Source organism: Pseudopodoces humilis, chromosome 10 (assembly GCF_049639895.1).
Source record: "Pseudopodoces humilis isolate 2021_Gansu_Grassland_sample_001 chromosome 10, ASM4963989v1, whole genome shotgun sequence".
Taxonomy (NCBI): Eukaryota; Metazoa; Chordata; class Aves; order Passeriformes; family Paridae; genus Pseudopodoces; species Pseudopodoces humilis.
Genome location: NC_142209.1, coordinates 22,334,929 through 22,353,280, shown reverse-complemented (window position 1 = coordinate 22,353,280; position 18,352 = coordinate 22,334,929). Strand labels below are relative to the sequence as shown.

General features: G+C 38.7%; 1 protein-coding gene across 3 annotated transcripts in view; it reads left to right on the top strand.

Moving 5' to 3' along the window:
* EIF2B3 (eukaryotic translation initiation factor 2B subunit gamma) overlaps positions 1–18,352 on the top strand; it is a 99,407-nt gene that overhangs the window by 23,352 nt on the left and 57,703 nt on the right. For all 3 annotated transcript variants that reach the window (XM_088060484.1, XM_005521097.3, XM_088060483.1), the window contains one exon: positions 2,958–3,069. In XM_088060484.1, the coding sequence (XP_087916610.1) occupies positions 2,958–3,069 (112 nt within the window). The remainder of the gene's footprint in view (positions 1–2,957; positions 3,070–18,352) is intronic.

Below are 18,352 nucleotides of genomic sequence, written 5' to 3'. Positions count from 1 at the left end.
TGAGCACCCAAAGATAAGATATTAACATGGAGTATGTTAGGCAGTTTTTCATAGTAGATGGCACTATTAGCTCCTTCTCTAAATTGCAATGCATACAGGTTTTTATGTACTTGGACTCTACTATTCAAGTGTTTGTATTATAAAATGAATCCCATGACAAGCCACTAGATTTATTTTTTCACTGTTTCTACAAAGCAATTAATTTTTTGAGAAGGATCAACAAGATTCTGTTTTGCATACATCATGGAATCCGATACAAAGTTGTTGCTTTTGGGGTATTATTGAACATTCAAGAGCTGTGAAATAAGAACAGCTCTTAAATTAGCATGAATTGCAGTGTGTTAAGTGCTATAAATTCATCCTGATGGTTTTCTGCGATGTTCGACTCAGCTGCAAATTACAGGGTCAAGTTCATTGGGTTTTATATTTAGGGGATCATATATTGACGATAATAATCTCATTGGCTTTTTTAATTGAGCATAAGAGCAATGGCAGTGAAAAAGAAAAACACAAGATGAAAATGCTAGTCAGTGGTAGTAACCCAAATAAACAGAGTGTCAGGAATTCAGATACCCAGAATGGAGGTGTGTTCTTAAAGATGACCTGCAAGGGATTGAGTGGAAAACAATGTCTGAACCTTTCTGTGTATAAAGAAAGGCAGAAAAGATGGAGATGGTGACTCTTTCCTGCTTATTTTTCTTGTCTTGAAAGCAGCAAGCATGTCGTCACTGGTATTCTCTGTTTGCCAGAAGGCCTCTTGGTGGTCTTGAAGGCTTCATCATGTGAAATCCTCTCCATTTAATTGGAAGTGTGGGGATACTGAATCTTTAACAAAGGTGTCTTTTTCTCAAGTGTCAGTTAATTATGATTTATTTAGAAGCATTTTAAAAAATATGACTTAAAATTATTTCTTTTTGTCACTAAAGTGCTGAGCATTCTCTTGTGATGTCATGATTTCTTTAGATCATTAAAGCACTTAAAATTGATGGGGATCTAATTTGTAAGGTATTTAATAAATTGCAGTAGCAGTGTCAAGTCCTTATTTATATCTTGTAAGGAGGCAAAACGTATCCTGCATTTCATTTTTATACCTTAAATGATTTTTAAAAATTACTATCACTTTAACACTTTTCTCATACTTCCTTGCAGGGATTTTGTGAACTAGTTATGTGTCTGCTCTTCCATTTATTTTTAGTTTGCTAAGTGATACCGGTGGGATTTGAAACAGCACTTTTGTACCTCTGGATAACTGATTTTAGTGTATAAGGTTTTTTTTAAAATTACTGAAGTAATGTTATTAATCGTGAGCATACAAGGAGAAACCTGATCTGGTATCTGATACAAAAAAATCCCACAGTGCATGCTCATGGTTTCACTGATTGTTTCTTACCTGTCCACACAAGCAAGAGCATCCAGTTTGGTGTCAGTCATGTACTTGGTCCTGCTTTCATCAAGTTGTTTTTCCCCTTTTTCCTGTTGCATGGAGTTTTGCTGTTGCAGTGTTAATATGTTACTGTAAGAACAGCCAGGAGAAGGGCAGGCAGGACCTGAACTTAGAGAAGTGTTAGTGCTTTGATGGAGGAAAGTCAGTCACTGTTGTATTTCCAGCCTGTCAGGAGACCCCAGTTAGGTGGCAGAGGTGAGGGATCATTTGCCCCTAATCTCAAACTGCACTGCTTTCAAGAGTTACCCTGAGTTTGTACAGCAAGTAAGCTTTATTGTAATTGTGCTTACTTTGTCCTGGTGTTAGATGTTCAGGCCTATTTTCGTATTTCTTTGCAGTGTAATGAATTCCTGAGAAGGGTTGGGGGGTTTTCTGAAGAGGGTATGCTTAATCACATGGATCAAAGATTGCGCAGGAGAACTTTCAACAGCTGCATAGTTTTGTCTGTTTTAACAGTAGTTATTACTGTGGTAACTCTGAAAGAGCAGGTATAAGTAAAACAAGGGATGGGCCTAAACCTGGGAAAAATAAAGTTTAAAATAGTTTGACTGGAAAAGGTCTTAAAGAATTAGCTACTTCTAGGGTATGTTGTTACTCCAGTGTGATTAAAGGTATAGAACTTAGGAGAACACATATGTGCCAGGTTGGCCCAAAATAATAGTATTTATTGGAAGAAAAAAGATTATTAAAATTTTACTGTGGCTTACTTGTACACCCTGTATCTGTAAAGATCAGTATATGGCTGCCACCAGGGTGGTGGCTCAACTACAGAGGAAAATTGGAATGAGCTGCCACCACTGTATTCAGACATTGTGGAAAACTGTTAAAAAATAAATGCTCTACATTTCAGTAGGCTGAAGTCCCTGCTGATGCACAGTCACTGATTACAGGAGATACAGACAGCCACAATAATACATGAGTGTTAGGTATTCTCTTGGTGACAGTTTTATGAAAAGATATTTAAACCAAGTTAACCTACCCAGGAGCATCCATGGTAGAAGTCTTAGAATCTGTACTTTTATGTGTATTTGTGATTTATGTATTGGTATTTGTCTAAAATAGATGAGTTGCAAAATACTTGTCTTAACTGAAATCATAATCCTCTCTAGACCCCCTAATTCTAATGTGGAAAGACATTATGAGAAGAAGCAGCTGGATTTGAAGCTGGATTTGTTTTAATTCAGGTAGCAGGGATTTTTATTTAAAAAAAAATAATATAAAAGAAAAGGAAAGCACAGCTCAAAATTGAGTGTTTCATGTCAGGACCTGTAGTTGGCATCTTCATAAAAAGGATGCAAAAACCTTTCAGGGCTATGTTTAGAATGCCGTTATATATATCAACAAGCCCAACTGACAAGAAGTTGAAAAAGTTACCAACAATATTTATTAAATTCATGGATTTTCTGAGATAGTCAGATTTTGTATTTTGGGGGTGGTTGGTGGTCCCTATTTGTTTTTCTAGCCTGCATTAAAGTGGAGTTATATAATGATTGTGTTTGATTTTCTACTTCAGTGGAGCAGCGCGACTTCATTGGAGTGGATGACACAGGAAAAAGATTGCTCTTCATGGCTAATGAAGCTGACTTGGATGAAGAACTTGTCATTAAAAGATCCATCCTTCAGAAGTAAGTTCATGAGTTCTTGTAATAGAAACTGAACTTGGGATGAGATAAAATAATTGTGTAGTAGGAGAGATGGTTAAAGGCAAAGTACGATGAGAAGGAAGAGGAAAAGCCACTTTTGCAATATTCAGGGAGCAGTATTTCATTATTTGTTATATCACTGGAACCAATTGATAGGCTTATCTTATACCTTTATTAGGAAAAAATCCAGGGAAAGAAAAGGAATGCATGAAAAGGTAACTCTTCTTGAAATGAAACCTATACTGTGATAGGGCAGATACAATTTAGATTCAGAGATTTTGAAGTGTTAGACCTACGTCCATAAATGAAATGCTGCTCTCATTGGTTGAGTCCCAAATGGATTTGCAGAGTATCCGTGAGAGGCTCTCAGGATTTCATGACCCTCTTACACATTTAAGGCACAAAATCTCAGCTATCTTTCCAGGCCCAAAAAGATTGATTAGAGAAACCATGCTATATCTACCATTAAACTTCACTGGGGACTTGGATGAATTTATCAAATATGCCAGACAAGCTGAGCTTCCTGAACAGTATAATTCATATCCATTAGTATGAGTAGGAAAGATTACTTGTTCTTTATGCTCTCCAGTACAGTGATTTTAGTTTTCTCAGGCACACGTTGTCTGACATGTTCTGTGCAAAGCTGTGTTGGATCCTTGAGAGGCCAACCTTTGTAGTCTGTCCCAGGCTGACAGTCAGACTTTCACCTCTGTGAGATGAGACACCTGTGAAATAGCCATTTGAGAGCTGGGAATTCATCCATGTATACCTTTTAAGTCAAGGATGCGGACATCTGGGGTATGCTCTCAGATAAATCTCTGCTGTGAAAATGCCTCTGGTGTGCTCAGTGTAATCTTCCCTTGAACATCCTGCTACCAGATGTGAGGGAGATGCTCTGTGCCCATGGAAAGATGACACATCCTCTGCCCGAGTTTAAGGATTATCCTAGAAGGAAGGTGATTGAGACTGGGCCCTGTTAACTGTTGTAATGGAAGAAGCCTGTCCCAGCATGTTTCCACTGGCTCTCTCCTGGCTTGTCTGGGGCATGGCAGGGACCAAGCTGCAGGCAAGCCTTCTGTACATACACAGCAGCTGATTTGCATAGAGTAGGAAATTCATCACTGATGCATTTTGTGGGTTTGTGCACATGAAGACTAATAGATCTATTTTGGGCTAGGGGAGGAGTATTTTATCTGCTGTGAGTGACAAGCTTGTCTTTATGGCTTCCTCCTGGCACTAGAGGGTGGCTGTGGTATAATGACTTAGAAATTGCTGTAACATATGTGATCTTAGTTGACCCCTGATTTTACAGGTTCATCTAACCAGAGGATTCTCATTCCTATAGCTAAATTAATCAGGCTTTATCCTGCAGGCTAAACTTTGCCCTCAGTAGCACCTGTTCAGTTACATTGTCTTCAGAAGATCTTGAGCATAACTGTTTGGGATTTGGTAAATGGAGTGTTGATGATATACAGATGGGATAAAAATCTGTCTCCTTGTCTTTCTTACACATACAGCTATGAAAGCAAATATAAAGTGTTAGCTATCCTCCAAGTAAAGCCCAGAGATGCTAGGATAGTGTAGAAGAACAAAAAGAGACCTACTAAGTGTTAAAAAGAATAAAAAATAAATAAAAAAAGATGCTTTGAAGCATCAAGCAGAAGTATTGGGCCAGTACCCACCTGCGTGGGTGAGCCTCTGACATCTGAATCTGAGCTCTCTATGTTGGTGTGCTCTCTCTGTCCTACAGCTGCCATCTTTGAGAAGCTCTGAGAGGAGCAAAATATATATGGAAATCATCAAGTAATTTTATTTGAGGCAAATCCAGGGTAGCAACAACTGTGGGAGCTCTAGGAAGACAAAGTGTTGGCAGCTAATGGTGTTTTAATCGCTGAGTTGTCTAGACCTGCTCAACTCCTGATTTTCTCATGTGAGAAACAAAAGTGACGCTTGAAACAATCTTTGAAGTCTTTTTTTAATACATCATAGTAAAGAAAGAGAAAAAAACCAAAAAAAAACCCAAAAAAAACCAAGCCACATCTCATTTTCTTCATGGGTCGCTTGATGTAAGTGACTTTCAGCTGCCATGTTGGCTGTTTCTTGATCTCTGGACTTTGTTTTGATGAAATAACAGACTTCATGGCAAGATGGTGGGAGAATTTCCAGTACACTCATTTGTTCCTCTGTAAAATACAATAGACATCTTGAGGGTGTTGCTTTTGTTTGTTTTGCTTTTAATGGTCCCTTTGAAGGGCTGTAGTGGTCTCATTACATGAACTCTAGAACTCCTCCAGTGCTTGTTTTGTTCTTCAGATCCTTTTTCTATTTTCTTTTTCCTCTCTTTTTAAGGAGGGGAGTGGAAGGAGGCACAGGGAGGGAGTGGTGAAAGGAATGGGAAGAGGGAAGATGAGCTTTTCTTTAAAGCTAAGAATCTTGTTACTGGTAAAAATCTAGACCCCGTACAGAAATGGTTCAAAGGCCCTTTGGCTTCCCCTCCTCACAGGAGGGAAGTTGTGTTGACAAAACATGCAAAACTGTAGAACGCTAATTTAAATCCTTGAAGAAAAACCTTTTTCCTGACCTTTGCCTTCTTCCTATCATTGGATTTCATGCTCTTCACTTTCCTGCCATAAAAGAGCAGCTGGTGAGGAGGGACAGGGGAAAACACACGTTTTCCTGAGTACCTTTTGAGTGTGTTAAATTTATTTGCTCTTGACTGGGGTGTTTTGTAATTATGGAATTGTTACAGAATGAAACATTTTAGTGGAATTTCTAAGCTCATGGTGTAGCCTGTTATTCTCTTTCTCAGTTTGGTTAGCATTTCTTTTCCAGATTTGTTGTTTTGATTTGTGTTGTGGGTTTTTAAGTCGTGGATAGCCATTTTGGGTTTGGGATTGCATCTCCTTGTTACACCACAGAAAGGAGTCTGGATTTTGCTCCTTTGCTTGCCAGAGCAAGTCTGGCAAAGCTTTCAACTCAGCGGGCAAAATTATCTTTTATTTTCCCTGTGCTGTTAATCACCCTGATGACAAGTCCCACAGGTAGCATCCTCCCTCAGTAAACAACTGGAAAACAATATCAAATACATCTATTCAGACACGTTTTGGAGTGCAACAGGCTGAGCCAAAAGTCAAATTTATTGGTGGTGCCTGGAGAGACTAATGCTGCTGGGGAAAGCATTTTCAAGGAAATGGTTCCCTGTTTGGGTAATGAGAGCTTATAAAAAGTCATGAACAGCCTGTGCATGTCATTCACTTTGGCAAATAGCTGCAAGATGAGATACTAGAATGAAAGAAATACAGTTTGGGGATGTTTCAGAGCCAGCTTAGGGCCCTTTGAAGAGAAAAAAAATAAAGTTATGTGCTCATCCCTGGAGCCTGGTTTTGCCAGTGACATCTCTTTGACTTGGGTCTTGACAGGATGAAGGAGTGAGGAAATGATGAGAATTCCATAGCTGCTGCCTCCGCTTTGGGAGGGGGCAAAGGTATTTGTTTTCAAAGCACGATTACAATGGACAGGGAACTTTTTGCTCCACCTCTGATATTTATGGTCATGCAAAGTGAAACAGTAAAAGACACCTGTTGGAGCAGGTCTAAATTTGGAGCATTTCCTTTTAAGATCTTGTGGGCTGTGTAGGGGTGAGTTCAGCCTTCGTGGGTGTTCTGTCTGCACAGATGCAGGTGCAGGGCTTCTCCTAGAGAATATGTTAATAAATCAACATGACAATTCCAGCTACTTATTACCTCATGTGCTTCAGACAGAAAGGAATACCTCATCTATAAATATATGTAGTACTAACATTAGTAACCTTGAAGTAACAGATCTGCAGATCTGTTTTTAAGGTAATTTAATAAAAAGAGGGGGCAAGATTGGGGAGTTTTTTCTTTCTTCTTGCACCATGAGAGTTTAAAACGAATGGTGTCGTATAATTTCAGAAGTCAGCATTGCCGAGTGAGTAGGTAATGGGAGCTCAGAAACAGCTTTGATACATTTGATTTCCTTTCTGTTGCCTTGGGATATTGTCCTTTTTCTTTTTCTTTTTCTTTTTCTTTTTCTTTTTCTTTTTCTTTTTCTTTTTCTTTTTCTTTTTCTTTTTCTTTTTCTTTATTTTTCCCCTCCTGATACTTTGTTTTAAATAAGTGGATCATATATAAACATGCTGCAACTTCCTTAATGTTTCTGCTTTCTAAAACTGTTGTTCTTGGGGAATTGTCATCTCTGAAATACTCCGCTGCTCCTTTGGTGGTTCTTTTTTTTTTTTCTTTTAAAATCTATTTCCTTTAGAAGAGCTGGGAATAACACTGGTATAGGCAGATGCTCTGCAGTGTGAAGCATCCTAAACTCAATCATGGGCAGATGTCCTGTACCAGATCCAGCTGTGCTGCTGAAGTGGGCCACCACCCCAGGCTTATACCTGGCTGGACGTACAGCTGAGTTCTCCATAAGCCACATGTGTCAAAAATAGCTTCATGACTTCTGATAGATTAAACAGCAGGACTTTGATAACTTGGTTCTGTTTTCTTTGTGCATTTGGGAGATGTCCCCACAAAGAGTGCCACTGGCAGGGAAGTGGGGTATGTAGTAATGCGAATCAGTCGGAAAATCCTGAGGAGCAAAAACTCTTTGCTGGTTTCAGCTGTGTACAGAATGAATACACATCCTAGCTTTGGTGGTGGTCTTCCCTTTTAAAAATGTAGGAGTTTTCAGTATTAGCAAAATTTTCTGACGAAGTTTCTTTTTCATTTAAGTGGTATTTTGAGAAATACCATAGAAAGTTGTTGGATATAACTCCTTTTCTCTAAAATATGACCTCTGTAGAGTGATGTCTTTTCTGTTGATCCAAGTCTGCTCTTTCAATTAGTCAGGGTCTGCTCTTCTCACAAATAAAAATAACATTTTCTGACTAACATCCAGAAAATAAGTGAGGTTCTTTCTGGCTCCTCTATCAAAAAAATAGAAATTGTATGTGTTGATTTAGGTAATAATCCTTTTACAGATGCACAAGCCAGAAAAGAATTTGGTTCCCCTTCCCAGAATTGAATTGGTTTCACAGTACTAATAGGAATTTAGAAAGCTGTAAAAAGTTATTTTAGCCAGTAAAGCAAGTGGATCTGACTGAATCAAAACAGGGGAACTAAGTCTATTGAATAAAAGGGTGTGACTTTTACACACTAACTTCTCAAACTATAACCACAATTTAAATTGTTGATGTAGTTTTAATCATATTTCTTAAGAGGATTTTGCTGAACATTTCAGAAAAAGATACTGACCCAAGATTTGTTGTTGTTTGAGACGTGAGTTTGGAGTAGATGTTCTCAGGATGCCCTGAGTAGGTTTTGCATGCCTCTTTAGTTTCTCAGCTCACTAAGAGTAGCTGCTGTAGCAAAAAGACGTTAATTTTCTTGGGAAGTTTGCCCTTTTTATTATGTATTTAAACTTTGTTCAACTTGCTCTGCTTTTTTTGTAAATTTGTTGGCGATGAGTTTAACCTTTAACTTCAGAAACGAAGGGTTTTTTAAATTATTTACTATTTCTAAAATTAATGTAGCCAAGTATAATGAAAACTCTTCAATTTGGTGCTTTTATATGTTACACTTGTGCAGTAAATGTGAACATAGTATAAAAGCAGTTAGTGAGACATTGACTTTATTAAAGAACATAGTGCTATTACTGATCTTAATACTGTTGCTTCCACAGGATTTTATTGTTTTGCTGCTGCCATGTTACTTTATTCATACATTGGCAGGGGGTTGAAAGGAAGGTACAGTATATCCAGGTCCTATTTATAAAAGAAAGGTCATGCTGTGTCTTGACAGCTTGTACAGGTAAGAGGTCATGAATCTCAGAGTCTGGTATATTATATTAGCAGGAGCTTCTATTGAATGTAGTTATAGAAAAGCTTATTGTCTATGGCTTTCATTTTGCTGCAAGATTCTGGCCAGTGTTCTAGTACGCATAAGGCTAAAAGCAGAGAGCTTGAGGCTTAGCATTTGGTTTCTAATCGGCAGTAAATGTATGTTGCATGGATTGTCATTAGTCATTTGTCTGTCTGTCTGTCTGCTGCGGTCTCAGACCAGCACTTAGCCTGTGATTTGGTTTTACTTTTCAGAGGTTTCGAAGGAGGAAGGGATGACTGTAGTGCTTGGACACCCTCGAGTCCATGTGACTTGGTAAAAGTAGTACTCTGCATGAGTCATTCAGTCTGGACAGCACTGAAGTTGAGGCTCATTGTTACTCTAAGCCAGGCTCAGGTCTTAAAAAGATGATAAATGGTCTGTTCATTTTAGAAAGGCATCTTAATGCTTTAATACAATTGCCACTGTGTACTTTTTAGGAAGGCTGTGAGTTGCCTTATTTCACAGAGTTGATGAGGAAGGATAGCCATGGTTCTTTTTGTGATATACTCCAGTTGCTCCAGATGTAACCTGTATGGTCAAAAGTTCCTCTGGATGGTTTGCTTAGGGCAGAGACACAGAACGATCAATTTCTTGCTTTCAGCATACATTTTCAGCCATAATGTGTATTCAGTGTAGCTGCCTGTTGAAATATTAGGGTTTCAGCTTGTGTCCTGTGATCCCAGAGTGACCAGTAGGTGACAGAGGGGCACAGACTCCTCATTGTGCAGTTGGGATGGTACAGAGAGAAAAAAGCCAAAGGTCAGAGGAGTTATCCCTGCTTGTGCGAGCGCTGTCAGGCTCTCCCCTACCACATGTCCGCCATGTGTTCCTCATCAGCGGGATGTGGAACTCCATGACGCAGAGCAGACTGGAATGCAGAGTTAGTTAACACCCGCCGTTGGGGAATTTATCAGCCAATGTGGAATATGGGGGGGGAAGAAACAGCCCAGTTTAAAGCAAAGTAAGGCTGAAATGAGCCATGTGACTGCTCCTCTTCAGTTAAAAGGTCTGATTCTGCTTGGGGATGAGGTTCTGGCTCATGAACCCAGCCAAAGTTTGTGGTTCCCTTACTGTTCCGTGTTACTGATGCATTTTTAGTCCTTTAAATTGTCTTACTTAGCAGAAGGTTTTTGCAGTGGCAGGAAGGAAATTCCCCTGGAATTTTTGCAGGGAGCCATTTATTCTAAGAAATCCAGATTTCAGAGAGCCATTCCTTTATCCTGGTCACCGAGATCCCAAATCACTAACTTGCAAGGACACATAAAAGTGATGGCTTCTTCATTAAAATTAGCTACACTTGGTATCAGTTGAACTGCAGTTGCATAATATTTTTAGTGCTGATTTATTGCACTTAGTTCATGGCTTCTGTGAACTCTAACCCGAGTCATTTACTGTGATGTTTCATACTGCGAAGAATATTATGTAAGTCTTGATGGAAAGAGTCACAATTTGCAATTAGCTGATTGAAGGTGTATGTGGGCTCGCATCTTTGCTGGGTTTGCATTCTACTTCAGTTGCAGCAAATATATATCTTTGAGAAAGTTTCCATTCATTCAGAATACAATGCCGAATTCCCTGTTGAATAGCTGTAGTGTGGTTCTCCCCAAACAGCATTGTGCTGGCAGTTTCTGGAATTACACAGGAAATGAAGAGCATAGCAAACTTTCCTTTCTCTTGCTAAGACATGCTCCCCAGGAGTTCTTCCAGTAGATCAAGTAAATAGCAGAGATCTATTCCTAAGGGCAGCATGTTTCTCTGTGTTTCTGCTTTGAGAAATCCTAATTTTCTCTGGCTTTAAATCCTTCCTTTCTTCATCAAATTTATTGCACCATTTCCCCAGCTAGAGAAGATGAGAGAGGGATTCCTTTTACAAGCAGTAAAACTGCTTATCCACTTTTCCTGGAGATTTCTTATAGAGCTCTCCTTCCCCAGTCTCCAAATACTATGTACTCTGTTAAGAGTGAAGAGGAGGTAGCTATTAGATCTTGACATGTGAACTGGCAATACAGAATACTGTTTCTTGCCCCGTTACTTGTTTTAGTATAAATTGCATGTACCTGCATGCCTGCATATTAGCCAGCAGCAGCTGTTGGTATTTCTTGGGTTGATACTCTTGAAATTCTTTAACCTTCTTTAAAATGTGTGTGTATTCATAATCATGTTGGTGAAAGCTCAAGAGCTGAAAAAATCTGGGTCAGTTAGTACAGAAAGATTGAAAAAAGGAATAACTTACGTCCCTCAGAAAAATTTGGCTGGTGGACTTTAATTAAACTCCTAGGGTTGGAAGCAAACCAGTAAGAAAGCAGGGAAATTTAAGTTAAAGCTCAACTTCTAGTTTTTTTGCATATAAATCATCCAGCAGCTGGTGATATTTGCAAGAGCACCAGAGACTGTCTTCTAGTATTCCCTTTGATTTTATTTCCCCCCCCTTTGCTTTATTATTTCCAAAGTGTAGCATTAAATATAATTTCAAAGGCCATGTGTGTCCTTAACTTCTCTGTCCCATCTCTGTGGTGCATGTGTTCATGTATGTACACATGTATGTGTAATATATAGCTTTGTTCACTGATGGATTGGTACAGCATTTGTAGAACTAAGTAATTTTTTTTGGTTGGGTTTTTTTTTCCCCAGATGAGCTACATAATTTCTGAAAATACCTCTGAAATTCCCACTTCTGTGACTTTGAACCTTAGCCAGGTAGAATAGTAATAACAGAATCATGGCCAGTGGTGCCATAAATTTCAACTAAAGTATCGGGCAAGAAGTCTGATTTCTGTTTGTACTGTTGTTAGAGATATTTATGCAGGGCTGGTCTTTCAGCAAGTGTGATTATTTTCAGAGAGGCCCTCTCTCCATTCTTGCTTTAGAATGTGCTGAGGATGTGTGTGGGGAACAGCACCTGACAAACAGCAGCCAGACAGAAGCCCTTGGGAATGAGACTTCTTTTTATGGCCATTTTTCACTTCTAAGGCCACTTGAAAAATATTGTTCTTCAGGTAGATCTTGTTCCTAGATCCCTGGGTTAGTATTTGGGTGCCTGCCATTTTCCCAGACCAAGGAGCTACTGAAGACTTAAGCTTTTCCAGTAGGAAAGTATGCAAGTACATACTTTGCAGCACCAGACGCTATTGAAAGAATAATGGACCCTTCCCACATTCAACTTCATTCTTCTTGCACACATTCACAGACCTCTGGAGCCACTGTGCTAGCAAATGATTACATTCTGTTTTTCTTCTGTAACTCTTCCTAAACAAAATGTTAATTGAGACATTGATTTATACAATTCAGATTCCTGTGTTAAGTTAGTATACTTAAAAGTAGCCTCTGGTTATTGAGGGGTAGATCAGGAGACAAATTGGTACTTGCTGGTATGTTTTTCTGTATCTTACTCTTTGAGAAAATAGTATATATTTCAGATTAAAGGAGTATGTCCTTCGCATGTGTTTGTTTTAGATGTATCCCATCATCATAGTGTAGCTTTAGAACACAGGATTCTATGTGTTCTCTGATTTACATTGTTATATGAAGGAATCATACTGGAAAAAAAAAGACTTTAGCATTTTAATTTTTTTTTTGTTATGTCCTTGATACTGGATTGAGAAAAATGTTACAGTACTAGGGATATTATGTAGATTCCAGTCCTTCATGTGTAATAGGGGTGATTGTATGCCTGAGGTTAAAAAATTACTTTTCCTGCCCTAGACAACTGTTGAATTAAAGGATTTGCAGAAAAGTTGTCTGACCTTTCTTCTTCCTAATCTGTTCTTCTGTTTGAGAAAAATAGAAGTGCTAATCTTTTTGTTGTAGGGAACCATTAAAATAAGCAACCTTTGTGTTTACAGAGGAAGAGTTCTCTGGGAGATCTAGTGCTGGAAGGGATAAACTTAATACGAATTGGTGTGTTATCACCTGTTTGCATTAATAATGCCTTGTAATTTTTACACCAAGAGATCTCACCTCTCTACCTAGCTTTGTGACCTTAAGAAATCCACCTAATGTCTCATACTTTCTTTGCTTATGCAGTTTTACTTTTCTGTCTCACAGGGGCATAACTAATGAGCATTTATATCAGTAGTGTAAATGTAAAATGCTGCTCTGGTATTACCTGTTGGCTTTCCCACACTTTGAATCAGAATAGTACTTGTTAAAATGACCTGCAGGGAACAGCTGATCTAACATTGCATCCAGCCTGAGTTACAGGTCATATTTGAACCCAGATTTTCAGTTTCAGCACTTGTATTTTTGCATGTCAGATGCATGTAGTATTTGTGTGTTGCATTGTTACGCACTGCTGTTCTTACCACTCCACTAATTCCCTTTCAGTGTACTAATTTTTATTTTTTTTTCCTACAAAGTCACTGGACATGCGGTGAAAAATTAAATATATTCTATTTTGCATTAACAAGCCCCTCCCCTTGGGTGTGCAGGAATTTGTGTATAGGTGGGTAGCTCCTTGCATGCATACAAACTGGTTCTACAAATGCTGGCTCGAGTCTGGCAGGGCCAAGCGATGCCCCTGAGCTGACACCCAAGCAGCGGCACCACTGGGCGGGCAGAGCAGACCCTGGCCTTGTGTATCCTGAGGAAATGCCACGAGGACTCCTGGGGAGGAGTCAGTCCTGCTGCAGAAACTATTGTGTCACCTGGGCTTTGTCAGGTCCATATTGTTCTGCATAAAGTGATGTTTGTGTTTCCTCAGTTCGTGCATTTGTTTGCTGCTCTCCGCTTCCAGTTTGGCCACCTGATGGCAGCTTTTAAATTCTGTGATGTGAACTGTGGTTTTGTAACCTGTATGTATAGCTTTGGTCAGCACTTTCAGGATCCAGCAGAATACAAATATCAAACAAGAGCATAATATTTTATAATTATTCAAATAGTTTATTTTCACAGTAGAAGAGTAATTCCCTTTAGAAGGTGATCACTCCAAAGGCTAACCATGACAGATATTTTTGCAAGCAATCTGTTGTATAACATCTTCCAAGTTTATTTGGGCAGCTGTGTATGATCCACTTCTTCACTTTTTTAATGACAGTTTTATCCATAAACAGAAAGAGTGAATGTTTTCATAAATAAATGTAATAAAACAAAGTGATACTGCCCTACTAAATAGTGGCCTCATAAAGGTTGCGTGCATAAACAAAGTTATAATGAACCTGTAAATCAAGAATGTGATGAACAGCAGAAATGCCAGACTCCAGAGCTGAAATTACCTTGCAGTTCAGTAGCCTGCTGCAAAGAAATCAGTTACTTTACCTGTTCCTTCATTTCTGTTTTTTGAAGTTCTAGCTGATGGATTCACCATCTTGGAGGCAGTGGATGAAAGGATATGAACTTGTCTATATGAGAAAGGTGTCTAGTACTGAGTATGAATGATAGATCATTGCAAACTGCAGCACAATAATGTAAAAGTTTGTTTTACTTCGATGCTCTCTGCTTTGATTTCTTAATTTTCCTACATGAAAACATGTTGTGTTCACAGTGGAAGTGACTCACAAGTTCCAGTCAAGACTTCTGGAAGGCATCAGTCTGCTACCTGCCATGTGCCTGCATATCTACTGCTGATTTCACTGCTCTTCCAATGGCAATAAAAAAATTGGCCGTGAGTGTTAATTCATGTCTCAGTGGAAATATCCAGTCTTAGGTATCTTAGGATACGGCGGTTTCCTAAGTTCTAGATACACTGATCTGTGAATGTTTTTATCATTGGGCAGTGCCTGAAAAGTTACTGTGTGGTGAGGGGGTGAAAGCTGAAACAAATTGTTCAGCATCCAAAAGCTTGAAATGAGCAGAGGTTTTGGGAAGGTGATGTGAGGCCACCACCACCAGCTGTGTGCTGTGCACACAGGAGAATTAAGCAGTGTACACAAGGGAAAGATGTGGCCGTGGCTTTGCAAAGGCTGATCTGACTTCTCTGTGAAAGTTTGCTTGTCAGAATTGTTAACCCCTGCTTGCTGGGTGATGCATGCATAGGGAGAATTAAATGAGGTTATAAAGAGCTTCAGAAGTATTCATTCAAGGTAAACACTGGCTTGAGCTTGTACATTGTCTCTAAAAGTGAGTAATATCTTATTTACACTCACATTTGAATGTCCATTCCCAAAATTCTGGAATGTTTTGACTTTTAAATCTACCATGAGGAAAGACAAGCAATGTCTGTACTCACAGGGATCAAAATGCAATGGGGAAAAAAGTGTATGAGAGCCCATTCTTAGTAGTCTTGTTTGTTACTTTAAGCAAAATTGTCACCCTCCCTGCTGCTGTTTGTGTCCTGAAGGGAATCTATTGTTCAGGTCTCTGAGGAACTCATGTTGTCATCCTGTTGAATAGTAAGACCCAAAATTGAGATTAAGAGTTACAAAAAAGCAAGAAGCCAGTGTTCTGCTGTTACTTGATCATAGGGGGCTTATTTGCTAAGCTAAGATTTTGACCACTTAGGGGTTTTTTTGGCTTCTGAGTACTGTTCATTAATGTAGTTATTTCATTGATAAATGACAGCATGTTTTTGTGCACTGCTGTCAGTTCTAGCATTGTTTCAAAATGAGAGGTGTTTCTCGTTGCCAGAAGTAGAACTGAGTATGGTTTGTACTTCCAGAAATTCCTTCATGGCTTCAGTTTGTGTTTGATTTTTGGCTGGTTTGCAAAAATATATGATCCAATTGATCCAGTCATGTTTTTAATTGAAAACATGCGTAGTTTGTGTATATTAAAAAAGGATCATTTGCATGTAGGGAAGAGCTCATGAAAGTGTGTTTGAGGATTCCTACTTGCATCTGGCATAGAAAAAGTTTAGGCAATTATTTTGTGTGTGTCCACTGTGTATTTTTTTTCTTTTTTTATCAATGTACGTCAGAGGTCTGAACACAAATAAAGCATGCTATGCAGACTAATTAAACCAATGCCTCTGTGGAAGCAATTTAGTTTCTGGAATTGCTCTTCTAAATCAGAGATGTAAACAAAAACCTAGTTATTTTTATATAATTTCCCTTTGCCTCATGTACATGATTCTGGAAGTTGAAGAGTTACATGTTTATGCCTCTTTTTACAGCAGAATATTTGCATGGCTGAATTTTTATTGAAGCCTAATTCCTGGTTTCCTTGAAGCTGAGCAAGACTACTGTACAGTGGGAACACACATTAATTTGAGTTGCTGTGAAAGGCTGTTCACGTTAAAGCTGTCAAGGCAGCAAATTGTCCTCAAGTGTTTTTTCATTAAGAATTGTTTGCTGCTTTTGTAAAAACAGCTGCTTCAGCCACAGAAAGTAAGTGGGGAGCTTTTCCTGAAAGAAGTGCGTGCAAAGAACGGTGTTTAGGTCATAGGCTCTTACTGTCCCTCCTTCTTTCTTTACCTACCTAGGTAACTTATCACCTAGGGATGATACAGGTAGCATCCTGTCCCCAGAGACTCCTTTTCTCGTGAGATTGGCTTCAGTTTGTCGTTTTTGGTTGTTGTAGTTTCCTCACAGACTATGAGCTCATTGTGCAAAGATATTACCTATCTTAAAAGTAGAGAGTGTAAAGGATCATACACTCAAAGATATGGTCCATGCTCCCATTAAATATGCAATTCCAGCTTTTTGGAATAAAGCTGTTTCCAAGTGAAGTCCAATATAGTAATAAAATCTATTTGTGAAGAGTACAGCTTCTGTGGTGTGAAGAATCAGACCCACTTCTACTGTTGCAATGCTAAAACTCCCTTTTATTTTTAATAGCAAATTATTTTGAGAGCAGAGCCCAGAAGCATGGAATTTTTAGAATTAAACTGGTCTTTAAAGGCTTCCTGTTCATTTTTGTTGTGCTTATTGCTTCTTACCTCTCTCTGTGTTTACTTTTTTTTTTAAGTGTCTCTGCAAAAGCAGTCATTGTAGACTTGGGCCTTTTTTATATTACTAGCATAGTCTAGAGGGTTAGCACAGGTCTTTATAGCTAAAGATTGGTTCTAATACATTTTTTTTCTTTATAAACTAAGGGCAGGACTATACACGAAATCTCTGTTATTATATTTGTGCTTTGTACTCATGCACTTGTTGACTGTTTTACAAGCCAGTAACGTAGTAGCCACAGGCTAGGAAGCTTGCCCAGAAATCTGGCATATTTAATTAGTGCTAGTAAACAAGCAGAGTTTCAAATTTAATTTTTCCTTCTTTAATTCCTATAAACCTCAAGCCATTTAAAACTTAATTTTGACACTAGTTTCGTTTATGCAGTTGGATAATACTGAAACAGTCTACAGCCACAAACAGAATGGTCCCAGTCTTTTCCAAGCAAGAAGGGAATAGAAGTTGTTTTGTTTTAATAGTATCTGAGGTTGATGTAAAATTGTAAATTATAATCTTCAGGTCGTCCACTACCCATTTTCTTTTTGTTTCTGTTTGACTAAATGTTTCAAGATGAGGCAGTTGTCCTACCATGAGTTTAGCCTTGCAAAGGACAGGGACTGAATTTGTCGCTGCTCTGTTTTTTGTACAGAGAGCTCTTCTAAGAGCAAATGATGGAACATCTGAGCTCTGGTACTTGCCATGGCCAGTTTATTGCTTCTAGGCTGTGAGGTTTAAACTCACTGCCCAGGTGGTATAAACAACAGAGGGAGGATTCAGTTGCTGTCTTCTCACTTACTTTTCAATACCAGCTTGTGATCTGTGCTGAAAATGGTTCTCTACTGTTGCTTTCACCCTGAGGGACCACTCAAGTGTAGATTTATGACATTTCTCCTATCTATTTCATTGCTGAAGCCACTCTGTCTCCCGACAAGTTATATACTGGGTGTCATTGCAATAAAATATGTGGTAATTTTGGCCAGAAAATGGACTTCATAACTGCAGTTAAAAATTTTTAAAATTACTATTGAAACTGTGATAATACACAGGTGAGCAGTGTTTTATTAGCTGTCCAGGCAGCTTTTCCTTCAATAACATGTTTTGGTGTTGTTTGTTGTTGTTGTTGTTGTTGTTTGTTTGTTTGTGGCTTTTTTGCCTGCTTATTTATAAAGACAGCTCCTACCTTAGCATGTGCTGAAGAGAGAAACTTCACTCTAGTGTGTGTGTGAAATTTCTCAGTCAGCAATAACTGTTCCAGAAAAGGAAGGAAACTTGCTCAAAGTACCTTCTCACTGCATTGAATTCAGCAGGATTTTCTCCTGCAGTATTCTAATTGCTGTATGATCACTGTTCCAAAGGAGTAAAATTCTTCCAGCTCAACCTTAAGCTTTTATTCAGATGCTGCTGATGGGTGAAAGGTGAGAGAGATTCTTGGAAATCCAGCTCTGTCTTTAGTGCAGTATGTTTTTGTTCATCTGGGCTTAATAGTATAGAGCTCCAACTTCAGCATCTTCCTGAAAGTGTTTTAGTTGTAAGTAAGTTCAGTTTCTTGTA